Below are 16,347 nucleotides of genomic sequence, written 5' to 3' on the forward strand. Positions count from 1 at the left end.
GGAAGGTTTGTGCCGACTCAAACGAAATAGTAACGATCGCGCGTACTGCGAGTCACATCAAAGATGGTGTCATCAAAATTCATAACGGAATTTTTCTATCTCTGCGTTAATGCACATCACAAAGTCTGAAGGGTGCTTGGGTTAATTAAAACCCTAAAAGGGAAAATGGAACTGAAAGATAGTCGCTCAGAGGAGAATTTGCAGTGTGTTGAAAGCGACAGCGGACACTCGGTAAGTTATGCAGTTAAATGAGCAGACTTATCGGAATCAATGAATTTGTTATATCTATGTTTAGTTCGCCAAAAAATGTTCAGGTTTGCGTTAAGTTATTAAAATGGATCAAAAGTGGACATTTGAAGTGAGTTGCATTTTGGAAAGAATTCTCATGGAAACTTCAAATCTAATCTAAGTCTGCAGATGTGCAGGTGCCTATTGTTCTTACCAATCGTAATGTATGATAATGAATTTAAAAACAATGGAACATCAAGTTTAAACCAAAGGTAAAATTAATCCACAACAAATATAACACATGTAGAGGTATTGGCACTATGAATATTGAAAATGAGAAAGAAAACGTCAGGGTCTATTTCAGGTAACTTGCAATAGTACGCTTGAATGTGCGTAAAGCTTTTTGTTGAATTACCTCGACACAGCCGGGGAATTTCATTCCTTACTTCTTCTTTCCATAGAGCCGGAATTTGTGTTTTTTGGTCAGTGTTCAGTGGCAATTTGTTGTCAGTTGTTTTGGTCGTAGGCACTTCTATATTTGAGAACGAGTGCCACTTTCGAATTTCAATCCAGTCGGTTCTCAGAACTTTGGCTCCTTCCTAGTGTATCAGCACATATGTGGAGAGTCCAGAAACAAGATTGGCGTGACGACAAGTGATTATCAATTATTTGAAAACTCTTTCCCTTCGGAACTCAATCTGAAGTCCCTAATGAAATCATCAGAGAAGAGACAGACACGGATATCTCGCCACAAACCGGACGCTTTGTACATCATTCTAAAGCGACCTTCAAACGGCAAATTAAAGTTGGCAAACTCAAGTTGGCGTGTGTGAACGGCACAAAAACAGTCGGCAAACAAGTTGGTAAACTGTTGGCGACAAATAGAGCTTGCCTCTATTCTCGCCAACTTTTTCACCAACTTTTTCGTGTTGGTAAACTCGTATTTGACGTGTGAACGGTTGGCAAACGTGTGTTGGTGACTGTCAACCAATCAAAACACCCGCTCTGTTCACGTGATTTGCATGACACTTCACAAAATGGCGGACGGATGTGCAACTTTTCAATTCATCGAGGAAGTTCAAAACTGTCCAGATGTGTGGGAAGAAAATGGAAGAACTAGCGGAGAAACTGGGGTTGAAAGGCGCGAAGCTCTTGAAAGAGCGTGTTGTACGCTCCAAGGGTGGGATTTCTACTGATATAAGGTTTCGTCCAAACCTATTATTTTGCCAGCGCTTTCTGTTTCTTCTTCGGCGATTAACATACAATAGGACCAAGACACAAACGGCAACTCTTCGTGAGTGCCACTGCACTACGTCGGCCATCTTGCAAATTTAGCATATTGTGATTTGACGCGAGTTTGACGTGTAAAAGTAAGAGTTTGCCAACACGAGTTTGCCAACTTTAGTTTGCCGTGTGAAGGCCACTTAAGACAAGTTAACCTACGTGGTGGCTAACAGAGATAGCCTGCGTGCAGACGTCTCGTATTTCTTCCTACGTCGACGTTTTTCGACGTAGGAAGAAATACAAGACGTCTGCACGCAGGCTAAACAGAGACCGTGTACGACTTAGCTTTGAATCAGTACCTGGAGTTTGAGAGGTGGGGGGCTCTAGGTCACACAACATTTACCCTGTCAGATCTTATTAACATTCAAGAAATTAAATAAAAATAACACTAATGCAATAATACTACAATACTATCGCTACTGTCGCAAAATGAACATTTTATTGTCATTAAAATATTCAGTCGCTCCTGGTCGCGAAACCATCCCGGCAATGGTAAAAATGACCTCAAGAGCCACCGATCCCTAGTCTCAAATAAGCGCTATGAAAAAAAGATGCTATCCTAGGTGATATTTCATACTAAGCTTCGCGATACCATTCTTTTGCTTTACACAGCCCTCGTCGACGGAATGCCTTGGTAGTCACAAAACAGATACCAACACACCAACCTGTCGGATCTGCCAAACATCCGGGAATTCCGAGGACGAGAACGTAGGGGAGCTCCTGGTTAGTCCTTGCAATTGCAGGGGTAGCCTCGGTTTCGTGCACAAAATCTGCATGGAGAAATGGCTGAGCGTGCGTAATCAAGACACGTGTGAGTTATGTCATTTTACGTTCATGACAAAGAGGAGGTTTAACCCACATCACGGGGTAGGTATGCGTGCTTTAGAATATAATAAATATCCTTCTTCCACCAAACGTTTATTCTGTGGATATGCTCACGGTGTTATTTGCATGAGTTTGGACATCTTGTACATGCCATTGTGTTTGACGGAAAGGGCCTCCGTCGCGTATACATGGTGGTTTTAAGTAATGTTTAAAAAACATTCAGGGGAGCTGCGACTTTTTTGAACGGCTTCATAAACATTCCTGGAAAAGCGTGTGTCAATAGAGTTCATAACAATTATGCTTTTGTGAACTTGCAAATTAGCATACAAAAAAAACACCGCATACTAATGAGGGGTGTTTTATCAGCTGATAAAACAACGCATACTAATAAAGAGGACGTTTTTCGATATAAGGTCACTGCACGTGATGTATTATCGACCATCTGATAGGTCAATGGGCTTATGAATTATTAATGTATTTTGCAAACCTTAGAAGCTCCTGTCTCCTGACTCCGTCTTATCAAAGTGTCCGTGGTTTTTTTGAAAACCTTCATTTGACAATGTCTTTTTTAAAACCCAACGAATCTATTAGTCAGTAAATTTACTAGTACAGTAAGTCGTTTTCGTAACTGTGCTCAGAATTCAATTCAAATGTTTTAATGCTTATATAATTTCAGCTACACTTTGGGCACGCCCTGGGAATGCTAAGCAGCGATGAAAAAGGAATCCTTGTCCTGGGATTTATCAACTTTCTGCTCTTGTTTCTCGAGATTCCGTTTCTCTACTACGTGATAAAGATCAACAGCATGTATTTCCTCAGCAAATTAAACAAGGCAGACGCAAGCGAAGAGGAATCTAGTGATATTTACAGCCTTCTTCTCATTCTGCTTCTGATTTTCACGTTGGTTTTGTTCGTGTCTTCTCTCGCCTTCACTGTGTTTGGCTCGAAAGTGTTTCGAAAACTTTTGGGGTTCAGCAGAGAAGTGGTCATCCTCATTCCCATGAGGCCTTTGGAACGAACATTAGAAGGGATTGTGTAACCATGGCAACCAAGATGCGAGACACTGCACATTAATCTTGTTCCCAAAGCAATATGGATATTGTGATTTTTACTTTTTACTTTAATGATTCTCGTTTCCTAACTTCTAGAGCGGTTTTCGACGGGAATGTTGAATATAATTTATCATCTCCATTGGGTTTTTTCACTTTGTTCCGAGACTGGTTGAAAAATCGATCCACTTTCCCAGCAAAAGGGAAGCCGAACTGAAGCTAAAACTAATTAAATGACTTGCTGGCACAAGTTTTATCTCAATCAATGCCATTTTCTTGTGTTTTTTCGGGTTCTGATTGGCTCGTTGGGTTACCTACCTCTGCTGCGATTGACAAGAGTGATTACTTTTTAATTGGTTTTGGTTTCATGTCACACACTGAAAACAACTTTAAATTTTAACTCTTACTTTACTCGCTCGTCCGCTTGAATGTGAGCTCAGTCTCCGAAAGTAAATTCAGATTCCATCGGCTCTTGCACCGGCTTTAGTTAGTGAGGTGACACTTGGTTCAAGGACGAAGGTCCGTGATTAAGATCTCGAGCCAAACCGATTGCTACAAACATACGATATTCATTCAGATTAGCAAAGAAGAGGGTCCTGCAATATACTTGTAGACGGAAAACAACAAGATTACACCAAAACTGTTGTCCCTCATCGATAACTCTTTGAAATGTACACGTCAATTACATGTCATTGCCTCAAATGAAGATGTATTATTTTTCTTCGTTAAGATTGTGTTATAAAACAATGTTTAACGGTGCAGCGTGCATTATTGACTGAAAGGATGCAATCCACGTGACCGATAAAGACGGTGACTGGTACATTCACCCATAACTCTTAGCGTACGAAATCCCTTAAAACGCTCATAAAAACGCACATAAAAGTTCTAAAACTTAAAACCTAGCATATACAAGTTGCTAGTACTGGGACAAATTTGACAAAAAAGATCTGGCTTACTATGTGCCTATTGGCTGTGTTAGGCTCGCAAGGTATTGTGGTTTATTGTACCGCCGCCATCTTTTTCTGTGGGATGGATTGGGCTGGCGATTTGCTAAACTCTCAAGAAGCTTGATAAGGTTGCTCGAGTCGCTGCCTACCAGGGCCGGGTTGTTGGAAAGCCTATTAACGCTAATCTAGGATTAAAAGTTAATCGAGGTTTTCATCTCGCTCTTTAAAAGTGGTCTTAAAGCCTAATTTCAAGGTAAAGGTAAAGAAAAGTCTAAGTCAACAGTGAGTGACAAAAATCTTTTGGAAGAATTTTCACCGATAAGTAATTAAACTTGAATCAAAGTTCACCTTAATCCGGGATTACCTTAATCGGGCTTTGAACAACTGGGCCCAGTACTATACAGAGGTTTAAAGAGACTTCGACGGGAACTGGAAACCGCGAAAGAAAACCCTTTGGCACCTACGGTTAACCTCGTCCCCAGAGCCCGCGCGCGTTTTAAGGCCAGCGAAGGCATCACGTCTTGCGTTAGCTAGGTTATGTCTGGGGTCTGTCTGGGGACATATACTGCAACAAATAGCTATTGCAAGCATACAATGTCTCACAGCCCCATCTAAAACGAGATGATCACCCACGAACAGCTACAGGTGCTGATCAAAAGGAACGCAGCCTCTGGGAGCGAGATAGGCGATGCAGCGTGCAACCACTCAGTACCAGCACTTGCTCAGTACTGCACGCTGAGCCGTTAAACATTTATTTAGTACACAAGATCAAACTGTTTCGATTCTTGGCTAGGTTTCCGCTTGCGTCATTAGTCAAAATGTGACAAAACACAAGCACAAAAGGAGTGGTTTCGGTATTAATCAGTTTTGGGACATTTTATAAAAAAAAAATGCACACAAACGTTCAGCAATTAATCTGACGATCGAAAGTTATTGTGTTTCCTTCGCTCATCATGAAGTTTGAGTGCTTTGATTTCTTCTTCGAATTTTGCTGGCTGCTGTGAAAATTGTTCATTCCACGAAGCCGGAAAATCGTATTCTTCTAAATTTCAGTCAGCGAGCTCAGAAAATATATATTTCGGTTTTTCATCAGCCCCCCTTACTGCATTTATAACTATCAGCGCAAAAAAACATGGTCAAATATATCTTAATCAATATTTCGTTTTGATTTCGTGGTTGTGTTCGTTTTCACTTGCTAAAAATCTCTAATCTTGCGCTTGAGTTCTCAGGTCTGGTTCACACTAGCAACAGAAGCGACAGGAGCAAGAGCTTACATTGCTGTTTGACAGCATAATAATGTCCCTTTTCACCTATGCGATTGAGGTGTGGGCTTGTGCTCACTATAGTAAATATATCTCCCCAATTGATAGGTTTTGTAAGCGGACTCTACGTTATGGCCACACCAGCAAATATCAGTACACCTATAACTGATGTAATTACTATCAAAGATAGGCTACTCCCCTCAGGATAAGGTAACTGCTGATAATACTCATCCCCTTCATGAACTGCTTCCACCCCAGAGATCAAGAAGTTTAAGGAAAAGGGGACACCCTTACATCCTGCCACGTGTCAGAACTGAACGTCATAAACGCTGTTTTGTGACTAGATGCCTTTTCAATTTTATCTAACTGTCTTTGCACATTTGTCAATATAGTTTGTGATTAGTTCTTTTTTATAGTAGTTAGTTACATGAAATTGTAAGTCCAGATGTATGACTCTGGGAATTCATAATACATAAAAGCGGAATCGGAATAGGAGTCGGAATCAGAAGAATCTTCTGACCAAGTGTGAATCAATACGACGGAAGCAGCAACGGAAGCCTCGCTTTCGTTCAAAATGGCGGAAGGCCGCCATGTTTTCCGTTCTTAATCTCGAGTAAAGGGATTGGGAATGAGCTACGCGATTGGTTTATTCTTATGCTTGTGCTTCCGATTCCGAACAAATGGTTCACACTTGATCGCAAGTGACGGAATGAAAAGGGGGATTGGAAGAAACTTTCTAATCCTTGCGATTCCGATTCCGTCGAACTTACGATTGCGATTCTGTCTCCATTTATTGATGCGCTATGGAACCGATTCCGATTCCGTCGCCAGTGTGTAACAGCCCTTACGGCTTACCTTGCGTTGCTGATGAACCCTTCAGCCTCGCAATATCAATATACAAATTCACTGTGCACCATAGATTTCTTATAATATTACGTGGAAGAATTTGTTTAGATGTTTATCTTTAGTGATCATTTTCTACATTCTCATAAACTGTACGTTTGATCGACTAATAATGTTGTGAGGAGAAACTAGATGTTTGCGGTGTTTTCACGAGCGATTTTTCAAGTAGCTGAGTGAATGACGGCCGGAAATCTCATGAAAACAGTTGGTTGTCCAACTCGCTTAAAGTTAAGCGAGTCGGCAAACTTCAATGGAATTGCCATTAAATTTAAGCCACCGAACCAGGTCGCTTAAACTTGTCGGCAATGAATTTCGGCCAATTACGTGTCGCCCGCGGTCAAACAACTGATAAACATGATAAAGGTGATGTCAATGATGATGTCCAACATGATCACAAATGTATCGAAAGGTTTGTCTTGAAACTCTAAAATGTTCACGCCAAAGGTTGTCTTCATATTGGTTCAGAACCATATGTTCGAACCAAAACAGCGGCCTCTCTAAAACCCAAACAGATTTCCTTCTTCGATCGACGTCTAAATCTTCTAACATCCTCTGAGAGAAACAGGCTTCGATTCTTCTTCTCCGACTTCGAATAGCAAGCAACCTGAGCCTTTGCGGAAACCTTCTCCTCCTCCTTCGATCCAGGAACAAGCGAGATAGCACAGCAATAAACAGGAGAATAACATATTTGCAAGCGTCTTCGTTTCCCGCCATCTTTCACAATGTTATTGCATGAATGACAAGGGTCAAATGTCCTGAGAAACGATTAAACCTCTCTTTTGAAAACACGTAAATTAATTAAGCTGCTTAATGCGGTCGGTTAACAAATCACCTCAAGGAATGGTAAGCGAGACAAACCACCTCATGAAAACACGGCCTGTTGGTCACTTGTATTGAAACTTAAAGGATTCCTCAATTATTTACAGGAGGCATTTAGCCTAATAGTTGTTGTTTGCGGTACGTGTACGGCCAAAACTAGAACTGGATGAAATTTCCTGTAATTTGATTGGTTCACACAAAATCAGAACATTGCGCTGACCGCGAAAGGACTAAGTTCGATGGGAATTGAGAGCGAAAACATCGAAAGCTTTCGTCATCATCTCGATCGAGTCTTGTGAAATAAAGACAGCAAGCTCGAGCGGTTGACTAATGATACCTTTTTTTAATGTCTCTGTTATTTTCTCCACTTACGTACGACTACCACGTACTTCTACGTATTTAAAATGCTTATAAAAATATTCCACTTTAACAAACTTGGAACAAAAAATGATAGTTTCTCTAACTAGGCGAACGTATGCAGTGCTTCGTACAAAAAATCTTTAAAAATCAGTTAAAGTGGTGTCAGGAGTTTCCCATTTTCATGTTTGTTTTAGAAAGAGATTTCTTCGTGAAAACTTCTTCCTCGAAATCTCCTGTAATAAACGTTACTGTAAAGTCCTCCTGGGGTTCCTGTGGCTAAAAGCACCCCATATAATGTCCCGTCTGGGCGCAGAGCTATGGCCAGTCCTACCAGACGGCTAGATTTTAGTTCCTTGAGAGATGCCCTGGTAGACCTGTTGAGGTGAAACACCTTTCGAGCCGCTGTCAGGGACCATACACCAAAAGGTTCAAAACACACCTGTGAATCGAGATGTAGAAAAGCGCAAAGTTAGCGTGCTTGTCAATTGACTGGTTAGCTAGCTGACTGACTGACAGGCCGACCGACTGACCGACTGACTGACTGACTGACTGACTGACCGACCGACTGACTGGCTGGCTAGCTGACTCTATCAATAAAAAAATTAAAAAAATGCTTTGTGTAAAGTGAAAATGCACTTAGCTACCCAAAGCTAGTTTACAGGCATTCCACTCAGAACTAGCGGGAAACAAATAATAATCAAATCGAACATAACATGTTAAAAATCCCAAGTGTCAAGTGTGGTTTTCGCGGAATTGGCTATGCCCGAAACGTCTTCTTTTTCTTGACTGACTGACCGACCGACCGACCAACCCATTGACTGTCTGACTGACCGACGGACTACTAACTGACCAACCGACTGACTGACCGACAGACCTACTGACCGACCGACCGACTGACCGACCGACCGACCGACCAACTGACTGACTGACTGGGTGACACGCCGACCGACCGATCGACCGACTGACCGACTGACTGACCGACCGACCGACCGACCAACTGACTGACTGACTGACTGGGTGACACGCCGACCGGCCGACCGACCGACCGACCGACCGACTGACTGACCGACCGACCGACCGACCGACCAACTGACTGCCTGACTGACTGACTGCCTGACTAACTGACTGACTGACTGACCAACCGACCGACCGACCGACCGACTGGCTGGCTGGCTGACTTTATCAATGGAAGTCAAGTGTGGTTTTTGTTGAATTGGCTATGCTCGAAACGTCTTCAAAGTTTTGACACTCTTCCATCATTTATCCAACTTTCATAGCTTTTATATGGGTACAACGCATCTGACGAATATTTTCGTTTGCTGGTTGACTGACCAACCGACCGATAGAGCAAAGATCTTCAACGTACCTTAGTTATGGCTGATTCCTTTTCCAGAACTTTGGGAAAAACCTCTACAGCAAAAAATCCACTTCTCAACATTTTTTTAGCGGAAGGATATAATTGATACACCGAGCTCGGGACAAGATCTCTGTATTTACCGCTGGCCGAGTATTTAACAGTGGCATTACATTCTTGGCTGAGAAATGATGTTGCAGGCGCAGGTGATTGGTCCGCAAGAACAGGCGGGGAGCTGTCTGCCAAAAGGAAAATACACTAGGCATCAGTGATTGAAAGAGTGGAAGAGCCGGAAGTAAAAATAATCGTTTCCAGGTGCATTTGACAATAAAATACGTCCCCGGAAGTTTCAGCACCAACTTTTGTTTAAATTGAAACTGTCACTAATTTTGTTTTTGTTCTTTGTTTCTTCGACAAGGAAAATCAAATAAATTATACCATTCTTTTGATTTTTTTTTTATTTTTATTATTGTAGAATAATACATCACTGGACCTGAAAAACCAAATTTACTCTTGTTTGTAAATATCGGGCCTACAAGCCGAGAGTCGTCAGTTCTCGTCGTCACCAGAGCTTCCTCCTGTCCCTCTTAGCAGACGGGGATCTTCGCACGAGTACCTCGTGCAAAGGCACCCGCCGGGCAAGAAGGACAGGAGACTTTGGCAAAAAAATAGTCGAGAGTTTAAAAAAATGGTTTTGAATAAGCCTGGGTTGGATAAGGGGGATAGTTTCTACAGAAACTGTGGTTTTGCGCCGAAAGGAATATATTAATAACACAGTCGCAATTCGGCGTTAGCCAATTGCGTCTAATTTTGTTTTATTTGCGCATGTTTGGTTTATCATCTGAGTTGATGAAGTTATTTTTTTCACCATAAAGAGATTCGAGAGCCGACGTTTCGAGCGTTTAGCCTTCATCAGAGAGAATCACTCTGCCTAAGGGCCAGCACTCGAATCTCTTTACAGTGGAGAAATTACCACATCAACTCAGTTGATAAACCAAATACTTATTTTCGGAAGGGTGTTTGTCTCGGAGGGAGACTTGATGATTAAAGCTTACATGCACGGACACAGGCGGCTGCCGGACAGTCCCTCGCCTCCATGGAGACACCCACACAGTGAGCGGACTCGTCCAGAGAGAGACACACTCTACGACGATGTTGCTGTCCTTCCTGACAATACTTTCTTCTGCTACATTCACTCCATGGACCCCACAAGCCCCACACGGCTAATGGAAGGAACTCTGACATTTCTAATGGGTAAAGAAAATAACGTTCTCTAGTTAGGAATGGGGAAATTAAGCAACAACGGCGACGGCAAATAAATTATTGGATTTTAGAGTAGCTTATGCAGCCTTGATATCTCCGAGAATTTACCCAGCCAACATGAGAATATACACACAAAGACCAGACCACAACACCGGGAACAATCGCTCTGCACGTGCGTTTTAAATTTTGGTACATTTCTCTGTCGTCCTCCACAAAACAACAATGTGAAATGACCAAACTCAAGGTTTTATGGATCTAATTGGAATTTAGGCTCGATAACCAGTCGTTGTTGGGGAAAATACGAGTTCCCTAAAAGCGAGACCCTTGAGAGCGGTGGAAATCGAGCCTAATTGGAATTTGGAAATTTTGCTTTTTAAGGAGAGGGGAAAACCGGAAAACCACCAGGAGAAAAACCTCTCGGAGCAAGGACAAGAACCAACAACAAACTCAACCCACATATGATGTCGAGTCCGGGAATCAAACTCGGCCCACACTAGTGGCGGGAGACGAGTGCTCTCACCACTGACTGCTATCCTTGCTCCCCAAAGACGGAATTAAAGTGCCCTGTTACTCACCACTGCTTCCTTCTGTTTTCCTCTCTGTCGTTTTTGTTGTCTCTGCTCCCCAGTCAAACGGCTCCATATCAAATGGTTGGTCTAGTCGACTACTGAACCATGTGTTTGTGAAAGAAGGCTGGTATTCCATGCGAAGAGCGAAAAGTACAAACCCAAGAAGGACGCAAATGATTGAAAGTAGTTTGATAAGAGGGACAACACAGTTTTCCTGAAACGAAACGTAATTCACTTGATCATCTAATGGAGTGGTTTTCAATTGAGTGTGGAAAGTAATTACAAGTTTGCTCTGGTTTTGCATTACCACGCTTTGTGATTGGTATACAAAATTCCCGCCACTTTCATTGTGTTGCATGCGTCTTTTGTGATTGGCTAGAGTAATTACAGTGGTTTTGGTTTTACGACACTAAATTGAAACCCGCCCTAAGCTGCGTACTGATTAGCTTGCTGGTCATGTGAGTAACCGCTGACGTCCGATCTTGATATTAAATACAATGAAATGCGGACGTTTCTCCGTTCATGATAATCCAGAAAATTATCGATCGATCGTCATCACCTCATGAAATTCCACAGACAGCCAAACTCGTCAGTTCACAATTTCATTTCGTCCAACGAATACAATGGTCATATTCGTTTGACTTCGACTGGTTTTTCTAACCTCAGTTGAAAGAAAGTCTTTAAACAGGAAATTCCGGTAGGCCTGACCATTCTCACCTTCAGTTGTCAATCAACCATAGAGCGTAAACAACTGACAAACAACATGCGTATTATTTTTTACGACCCTTACTGATAAAATTGGCTTAGTTTTTGGAATAAACCCTGCCTAATAAGAAACCGAGGTCTTGTATTGCTGTGGTGATATTCCTAAATTAGAGGCATATTTTTTCAACAACCTTCCACGACTGAACGGCGTCTAAATTTGCATAACACGAACACAAAACGTAACACAAAGGTGTGAAATGAAGAAGGGATTTGCCCTTTTATAGCGGAACTTCTTGTTTTAAACAAAAGTCTTTGCGATCCCTCGAAAAGTGGAAAGGTAAGATAATAAACAATAAAGAAACGCACAAAAAAGGCGGAAAGTTTCTGTCTACTAACCCCAGTTCTCTTTTCAACAGCTGTTTCTTGAGCGACGTAAAATGCAATAATTTCATCTGCTGGTCTGCTCCATTTCGCTTTTGACTCCATAATCCTGTCGGCCAATCCAAGTCCTTTCCAGCAGCTCAAGTTCTTTATGTTTTACTGAGCGTCTTCAGACAGCTTAGTTTTGTCATCCTAAACCAAACGTCAAACAATCAGGGGAGCTGCTCACACTAAACAAAACGGGACAGGATAGGGCTAATTTCTTTTTTAATCCACTTCAAGATCGCCTACATAGCCTTTTTCCATCCACACACTGTATTTCTAAAGCAATTTACTTTTTCAGGTCAATTATTTTTTTAATTAAACGCAAGATTAAGTCCTGCCTTACCATTTCTCTTACGTTTTTGATGAGGTGAATTTGTGCCTAACATTTTTCAAATTTCAATCCTACTCTGTCTCTGACAAGAGGCACTAATCGACAGTTATCGCACTGGGGTGATAATCTATAACAAAACTGGTATCTGTTGACAAACAAACAATTTTGGGTTTTAAAATGACATCAAATTCGCGTGATTATTCCCTTCAAGGGTAATGTCTTCTCTGAACTTTAGAACTGAGAAATATCTAGCTATGCGAAATGGCAACCATATATGAATAGCTGATTAGAAACTTAATTTTGGCTGTATCATATCTGTGTATACGATGTGTAACAGCCTAGTAATTGACAGCCTCAATAGGGCTTGTTAACAACACTAGTGTGCTTTTGAACTCACCCTAAGTGGGAAAAAAAAACTTTCGTAGTATTGCGAAAAAATTTTCTTTTTTTTTCTTATGGACAAAAATGTCCTTTGATCATGAAGTTCAAAATAAGGACAGCTAGCATGATCAGAAAGCCAAAAGCGACTCGAAAATTCCTGCTTTTCTGCAATAAAAACTGTGCTTTGTTATCAGTATGTTGAATACAGAACAATTATCCCGCTCAATCTTATGAAGCATCGTCTGATTTTTGCCAACTCGGCCTAGTCTTACGGCCTTGTCGACTAAATGTCTGGTGTTAGTATTCAACACATTGTCACACTACCCAAATGTGGGTACACAACAGATATCCTACGATATACGTAATTTCGTGTGTCGGGGAGAAAAATGGCAAAATAAAGATCGTCTCCAGCTTTTCTGCAACAAAACTGTGCTTTGTCATCAATGTGTTGAATAAAAAAAAACAATTCTGCTCAATCTTGTGGAATATCCCCTGATTTAAGTCAACTCGGGCTAAGGACAAGTCGGCTAAGGGCTTCTTTACACGACCCCGGGTTGAACCCGTGACCGCAGCGGGTAACCCTTCTTCAGTCAATCTTTTGTAAACGTTTACATGAAAAACGTTTCCAACCCGGGTCAACTCTTTTTTCTTGATAACCGTTTTCAAGAGCCGGGTTGACCCGGCTAGAAGGGTTGAAATTTTTGGTATTTTTTTATTATTGTTATTATTATTTTTTTAACCTAAACACTGATCGGGCTCATGCGAATGACGCGATTTGCGTCTGTTGCAATATCTGGCACATGTGTACATTTTGAGAGAAGGAAGATGGCGTCCTCAACAGGGAAATCGAGCACAAAAACAACAAAACCGTGGTCCCATAAGATGACCGTACAGTTAATTTTTAAACTACGAGAATACAAAAACCAACTGGAGTTTTAAAAAAAGCGTCGATTTTAACGCGGATGGTCTCGTATTGTATTTGCAATAACATGTACGTGAGAAAATGGCTGATACATAATCATTATCAGCAAAACCCCACGTAGCTGTGCACAAGCAGACAACACTGACAAAATGGCTGAAAGCATCACGGCCAATTGATTATTTCCTGCCGCCATTTTCCTCATGGATAAACATCTGTCCGAGGAAAGACTTGAACCGAGCGATCCAACCTGGGGCAGCGGCCTGGATTGACCCTCGGTTGTTCATAGAATGGATACTCCAAAGCAAGGCTGTAAACGTTATGATTCTTACACAGCGCAATCGTATTTCAAACAGTAAAGAAAGTTTAAAAAATCAAATTAGTGTACGCCTCCAACCCGGGTCATCTGCTTCATATCTCCTATCCACATTCACGCTAGCTGACGAAAATGGGAATTTTTAACTTATTTCAGAGAGTTAGCCATGAGAACAAGCTACAGCTAACCCTTTTCAAGACAGTGCTTAGGCCTAAATAATGTAGAACAATGCTGAACCCCAAAAAATTTCATGCTCCCTGCCTAAATGGAGCTCTGCTCTCTCAGTTCTCTTCCTCACAAATGCGGTTCTCTTTCACGTCAGGACTATCGCGATTAACTGAATATACTAAATTGTGTAAACATCATAAGGTGTCCAGCCTTCTTCTGGAGTATCCATTCTAGGAACCCTCTCCGTGTACTTGGTAACCCGGACTTGTGCAAACGTAAATCTGGGTCGTGAGGTGACCTGGGCTGGAAATGATCCCGGGGTCGTGTCAAGAGGCCCTGAGTATCAGGCGATATTGTGCGCGATTTCGCAGGATATTTAAATTGTTAAAATATTCCGCGCGATTGCGCAGGATAAATATCCCGTGTAGTTAGTATACCGTTATTATAATTAAATTAGGGGAACTAAAACGATAACATAATTGTGTTAATTTAGTTTAGTCTTTTTCAAAACAGGTGGAAAGATAAACAATTGACAGTTTAGAAAGAACCCAAAATAACGTTGATAGAAAAACTCTATGTCGTCCGAGTTTTTACGTCGTCGCACTGACTAACGCCAAATTTTTCATGTCACGGTGGATTTCATTTGGGTTGAATAAAAATCAAGTTTGACCTAAGAATTTACACCCTGTTCTCCTTTGGTACCGTTCCTTTCTCTAGTTAAAGTGTATATATTCATGGTTGTGTGGTTACTGGCCCGGTTTAATTTGATTATTGCCACTTTTTTCAGAATTTAATTTCGACGTATTCGATTAGGGCTATTTAACAAGTTTAAACGATGTTATGGTGTACGCGTTCGTGATCTTTTTTTTTAAATCGCTGCATCTTGACGATAAAGCAATATTCACTTGATCAGTAACAATTGTTCATTTAATATGCAAGAGTAATCATAACTTCGATAACAACTTGGTTTTGAATTTGTGGGTTATTAATATCGAAATAATGTTCAATAAAGCACACAATTGTGTAATTTTCTCCGAACCTGCTGCAACAGTTTTGTAAAGCTGCGCGTTATACCAAAACTCAAACGTCTTTCCAACAGATACTTGACAAAATCTTGCTCAGTTAGCGCTCGTGACCTCTTACTTAGATCAAACGGCAATCTTGACGATATAAGCAATAGTCCTTTGATCAGTAGCAATAGCTGAATATAATATGCACGAGCAATCCCTTTTTTTTTAGATTGTCGGTAATTTAATTCAACGAGTTAATTTCCTAAAAATAAATCTTGAAACATTTTCAGATACAGCACACAATTGCGTAATTTTCCCCGAAACTTCTTGAACAGTGTTGTAAAGCTGTGCAGTGATACGAAAACTTTACCATCTTTCCATCAGAGACTTCAGAGACTTCAGTTGATTAAATTAAATTTTATAGATAGACCCACAAGCTTTTATCTTACGTAGGTGATGAATCGCAAGACTTCTCCCTTGAATACTATACCAGAACCGTACCTTGCACGTATCCCGAGTAAAAACAACAGCTAATGCACCAAACTAAATCAGTAAAACTTTCCCAGTAATGTTCCAGAGTTGAGAAATTCAGTTTCGCTCCTTCCGTTTCACAGGGCACTCGCTTTTTGTCCCAAAATAAACGCTGACATGCAACCCGCTTTGAAGTCATCTGCTCTCACACCATGTGGCCTGAATTATTCACTCTATTGTTTATTTTCTGGTAGTAGTCAGTGCAACCCGTCAAAAGCAGGCCACCGAGTAAACACGTGACATGTTTAACCACTTGTTCACTCAACGTCGCGGAAGACTGGTTACAGGTAACGACGAAATCACACAGCCTCGTCCCCAGGGCACTATCCTCTTCGATTTTGGAGAGAGTCCTGGGCTGATTCGTCTCCCGAAAGTCTTGATGACTTATTTACCGTGTGCAAAAACTATTTTGCGTGCACTGTTCCAAAATAAGCATTCATTCTTTTTTTGATTTTTAACTTTTTTATGTAACACATTAATAACGCGGTCTACTTGCAACACATGCTTACTCTACGTTATGTTAATTATTCCTCACTCCAGAGCCGTTGACAACTACTTATGGCATACACTCCTTTAAATACTGTTATGGACTGACTCCCTCCCAGACAACATTACAAATCTGGCTAATTTTAAACCGCAACTACGGCAACTAAACTTAAACGAGTGGTTGGATGTCGATTTTCATATAGGAATTTTG

At 41.2% G+C, this 16,347-nt stretch overlaps 2 protein-coding genes across 4 annotated transcripts; one reads left to right on the forward strand and one right to left on the reverse strand.

The window, feature by feature from the left end:
* Positions 1-81: 81 nt before the first annotated feature.
* LOC146465777 (uncharacterized) lies at positions 82-3,902 on the forward strand. The gene is made up of 3 exons (XM_085128107.1): positions 82-231; positions 2,125-2,379; positions 3,014-3,902. Exons 1-3 carry the CDS (start codon positions 166-168, stop codon positions 3,374-3,376), a joined length of 684 nt encoding a protein of 227 aa, XP_084984233.1. The 5' UTR covers positions 82-165; the 3' UTR covers positions 3,377-3,902.
* A 3,501-nt stretch (positions 3,903-7,403) lies between these two features.
* LOC146465778 (uncharacterized) lies at positions 7,404-15,815 on the reverse strand. 3 transcript variants are annotated; one of them, XM_085128238.1, is made up of 6 exons: positions 15,621-15,815; positions 11,965-12,179; positions 10,870-11,077; positions 10,087-10,278; positions 9,044-9,270; positions 7,405-8,116 (listed from the first exon to the last, which is right to left on the reverse strand). In XM_085128238.1, the coding sequence occupies exons 2-6, from the start codon at positions 12,052-12,054 to the stop codon at positions 7,868-7,870; spliced, it is 966 nt and encodes a 321-aa protein (XP_084984364.1). In that variant the 5' UTR covers positions 12,055-12,179; positions 15,621-15,815; the 3' UTR covers positions 7,405-7,867. The 3 variants fall into 3 exon arrangements, with proteins under 3 accessions (XP_084984365.1, XP_084984364.1, XP_084984363.1); XM_085128237.1 differs by having other exon boundaries at positions 7,406-8,116; positions 11,965-12,141; XM_085128239.1 differs by lacking the exon at positions 15,621-15,815 and having other exon boundaries at positions 7,404-8,116; positions 11,965-12,103.
* Positions 15,816-16,347: the final 532 nt, after the last annotated feature.

Source organism: Pavona decussata, unplaced genomic scaffold, assembly GCF_977016875.1.
Source record: "Pavona decussata unplaced genomic scaffold, jaPavDecu1.1 SCAFFOLD_155, whole genome shotgun sequence".
Lineage (NCBI taxonomy): Eukaryota > Metazoa > Cnidaria > Anthozoa > Scleractinia > Agariciidae > Pavona > Pavona decussata.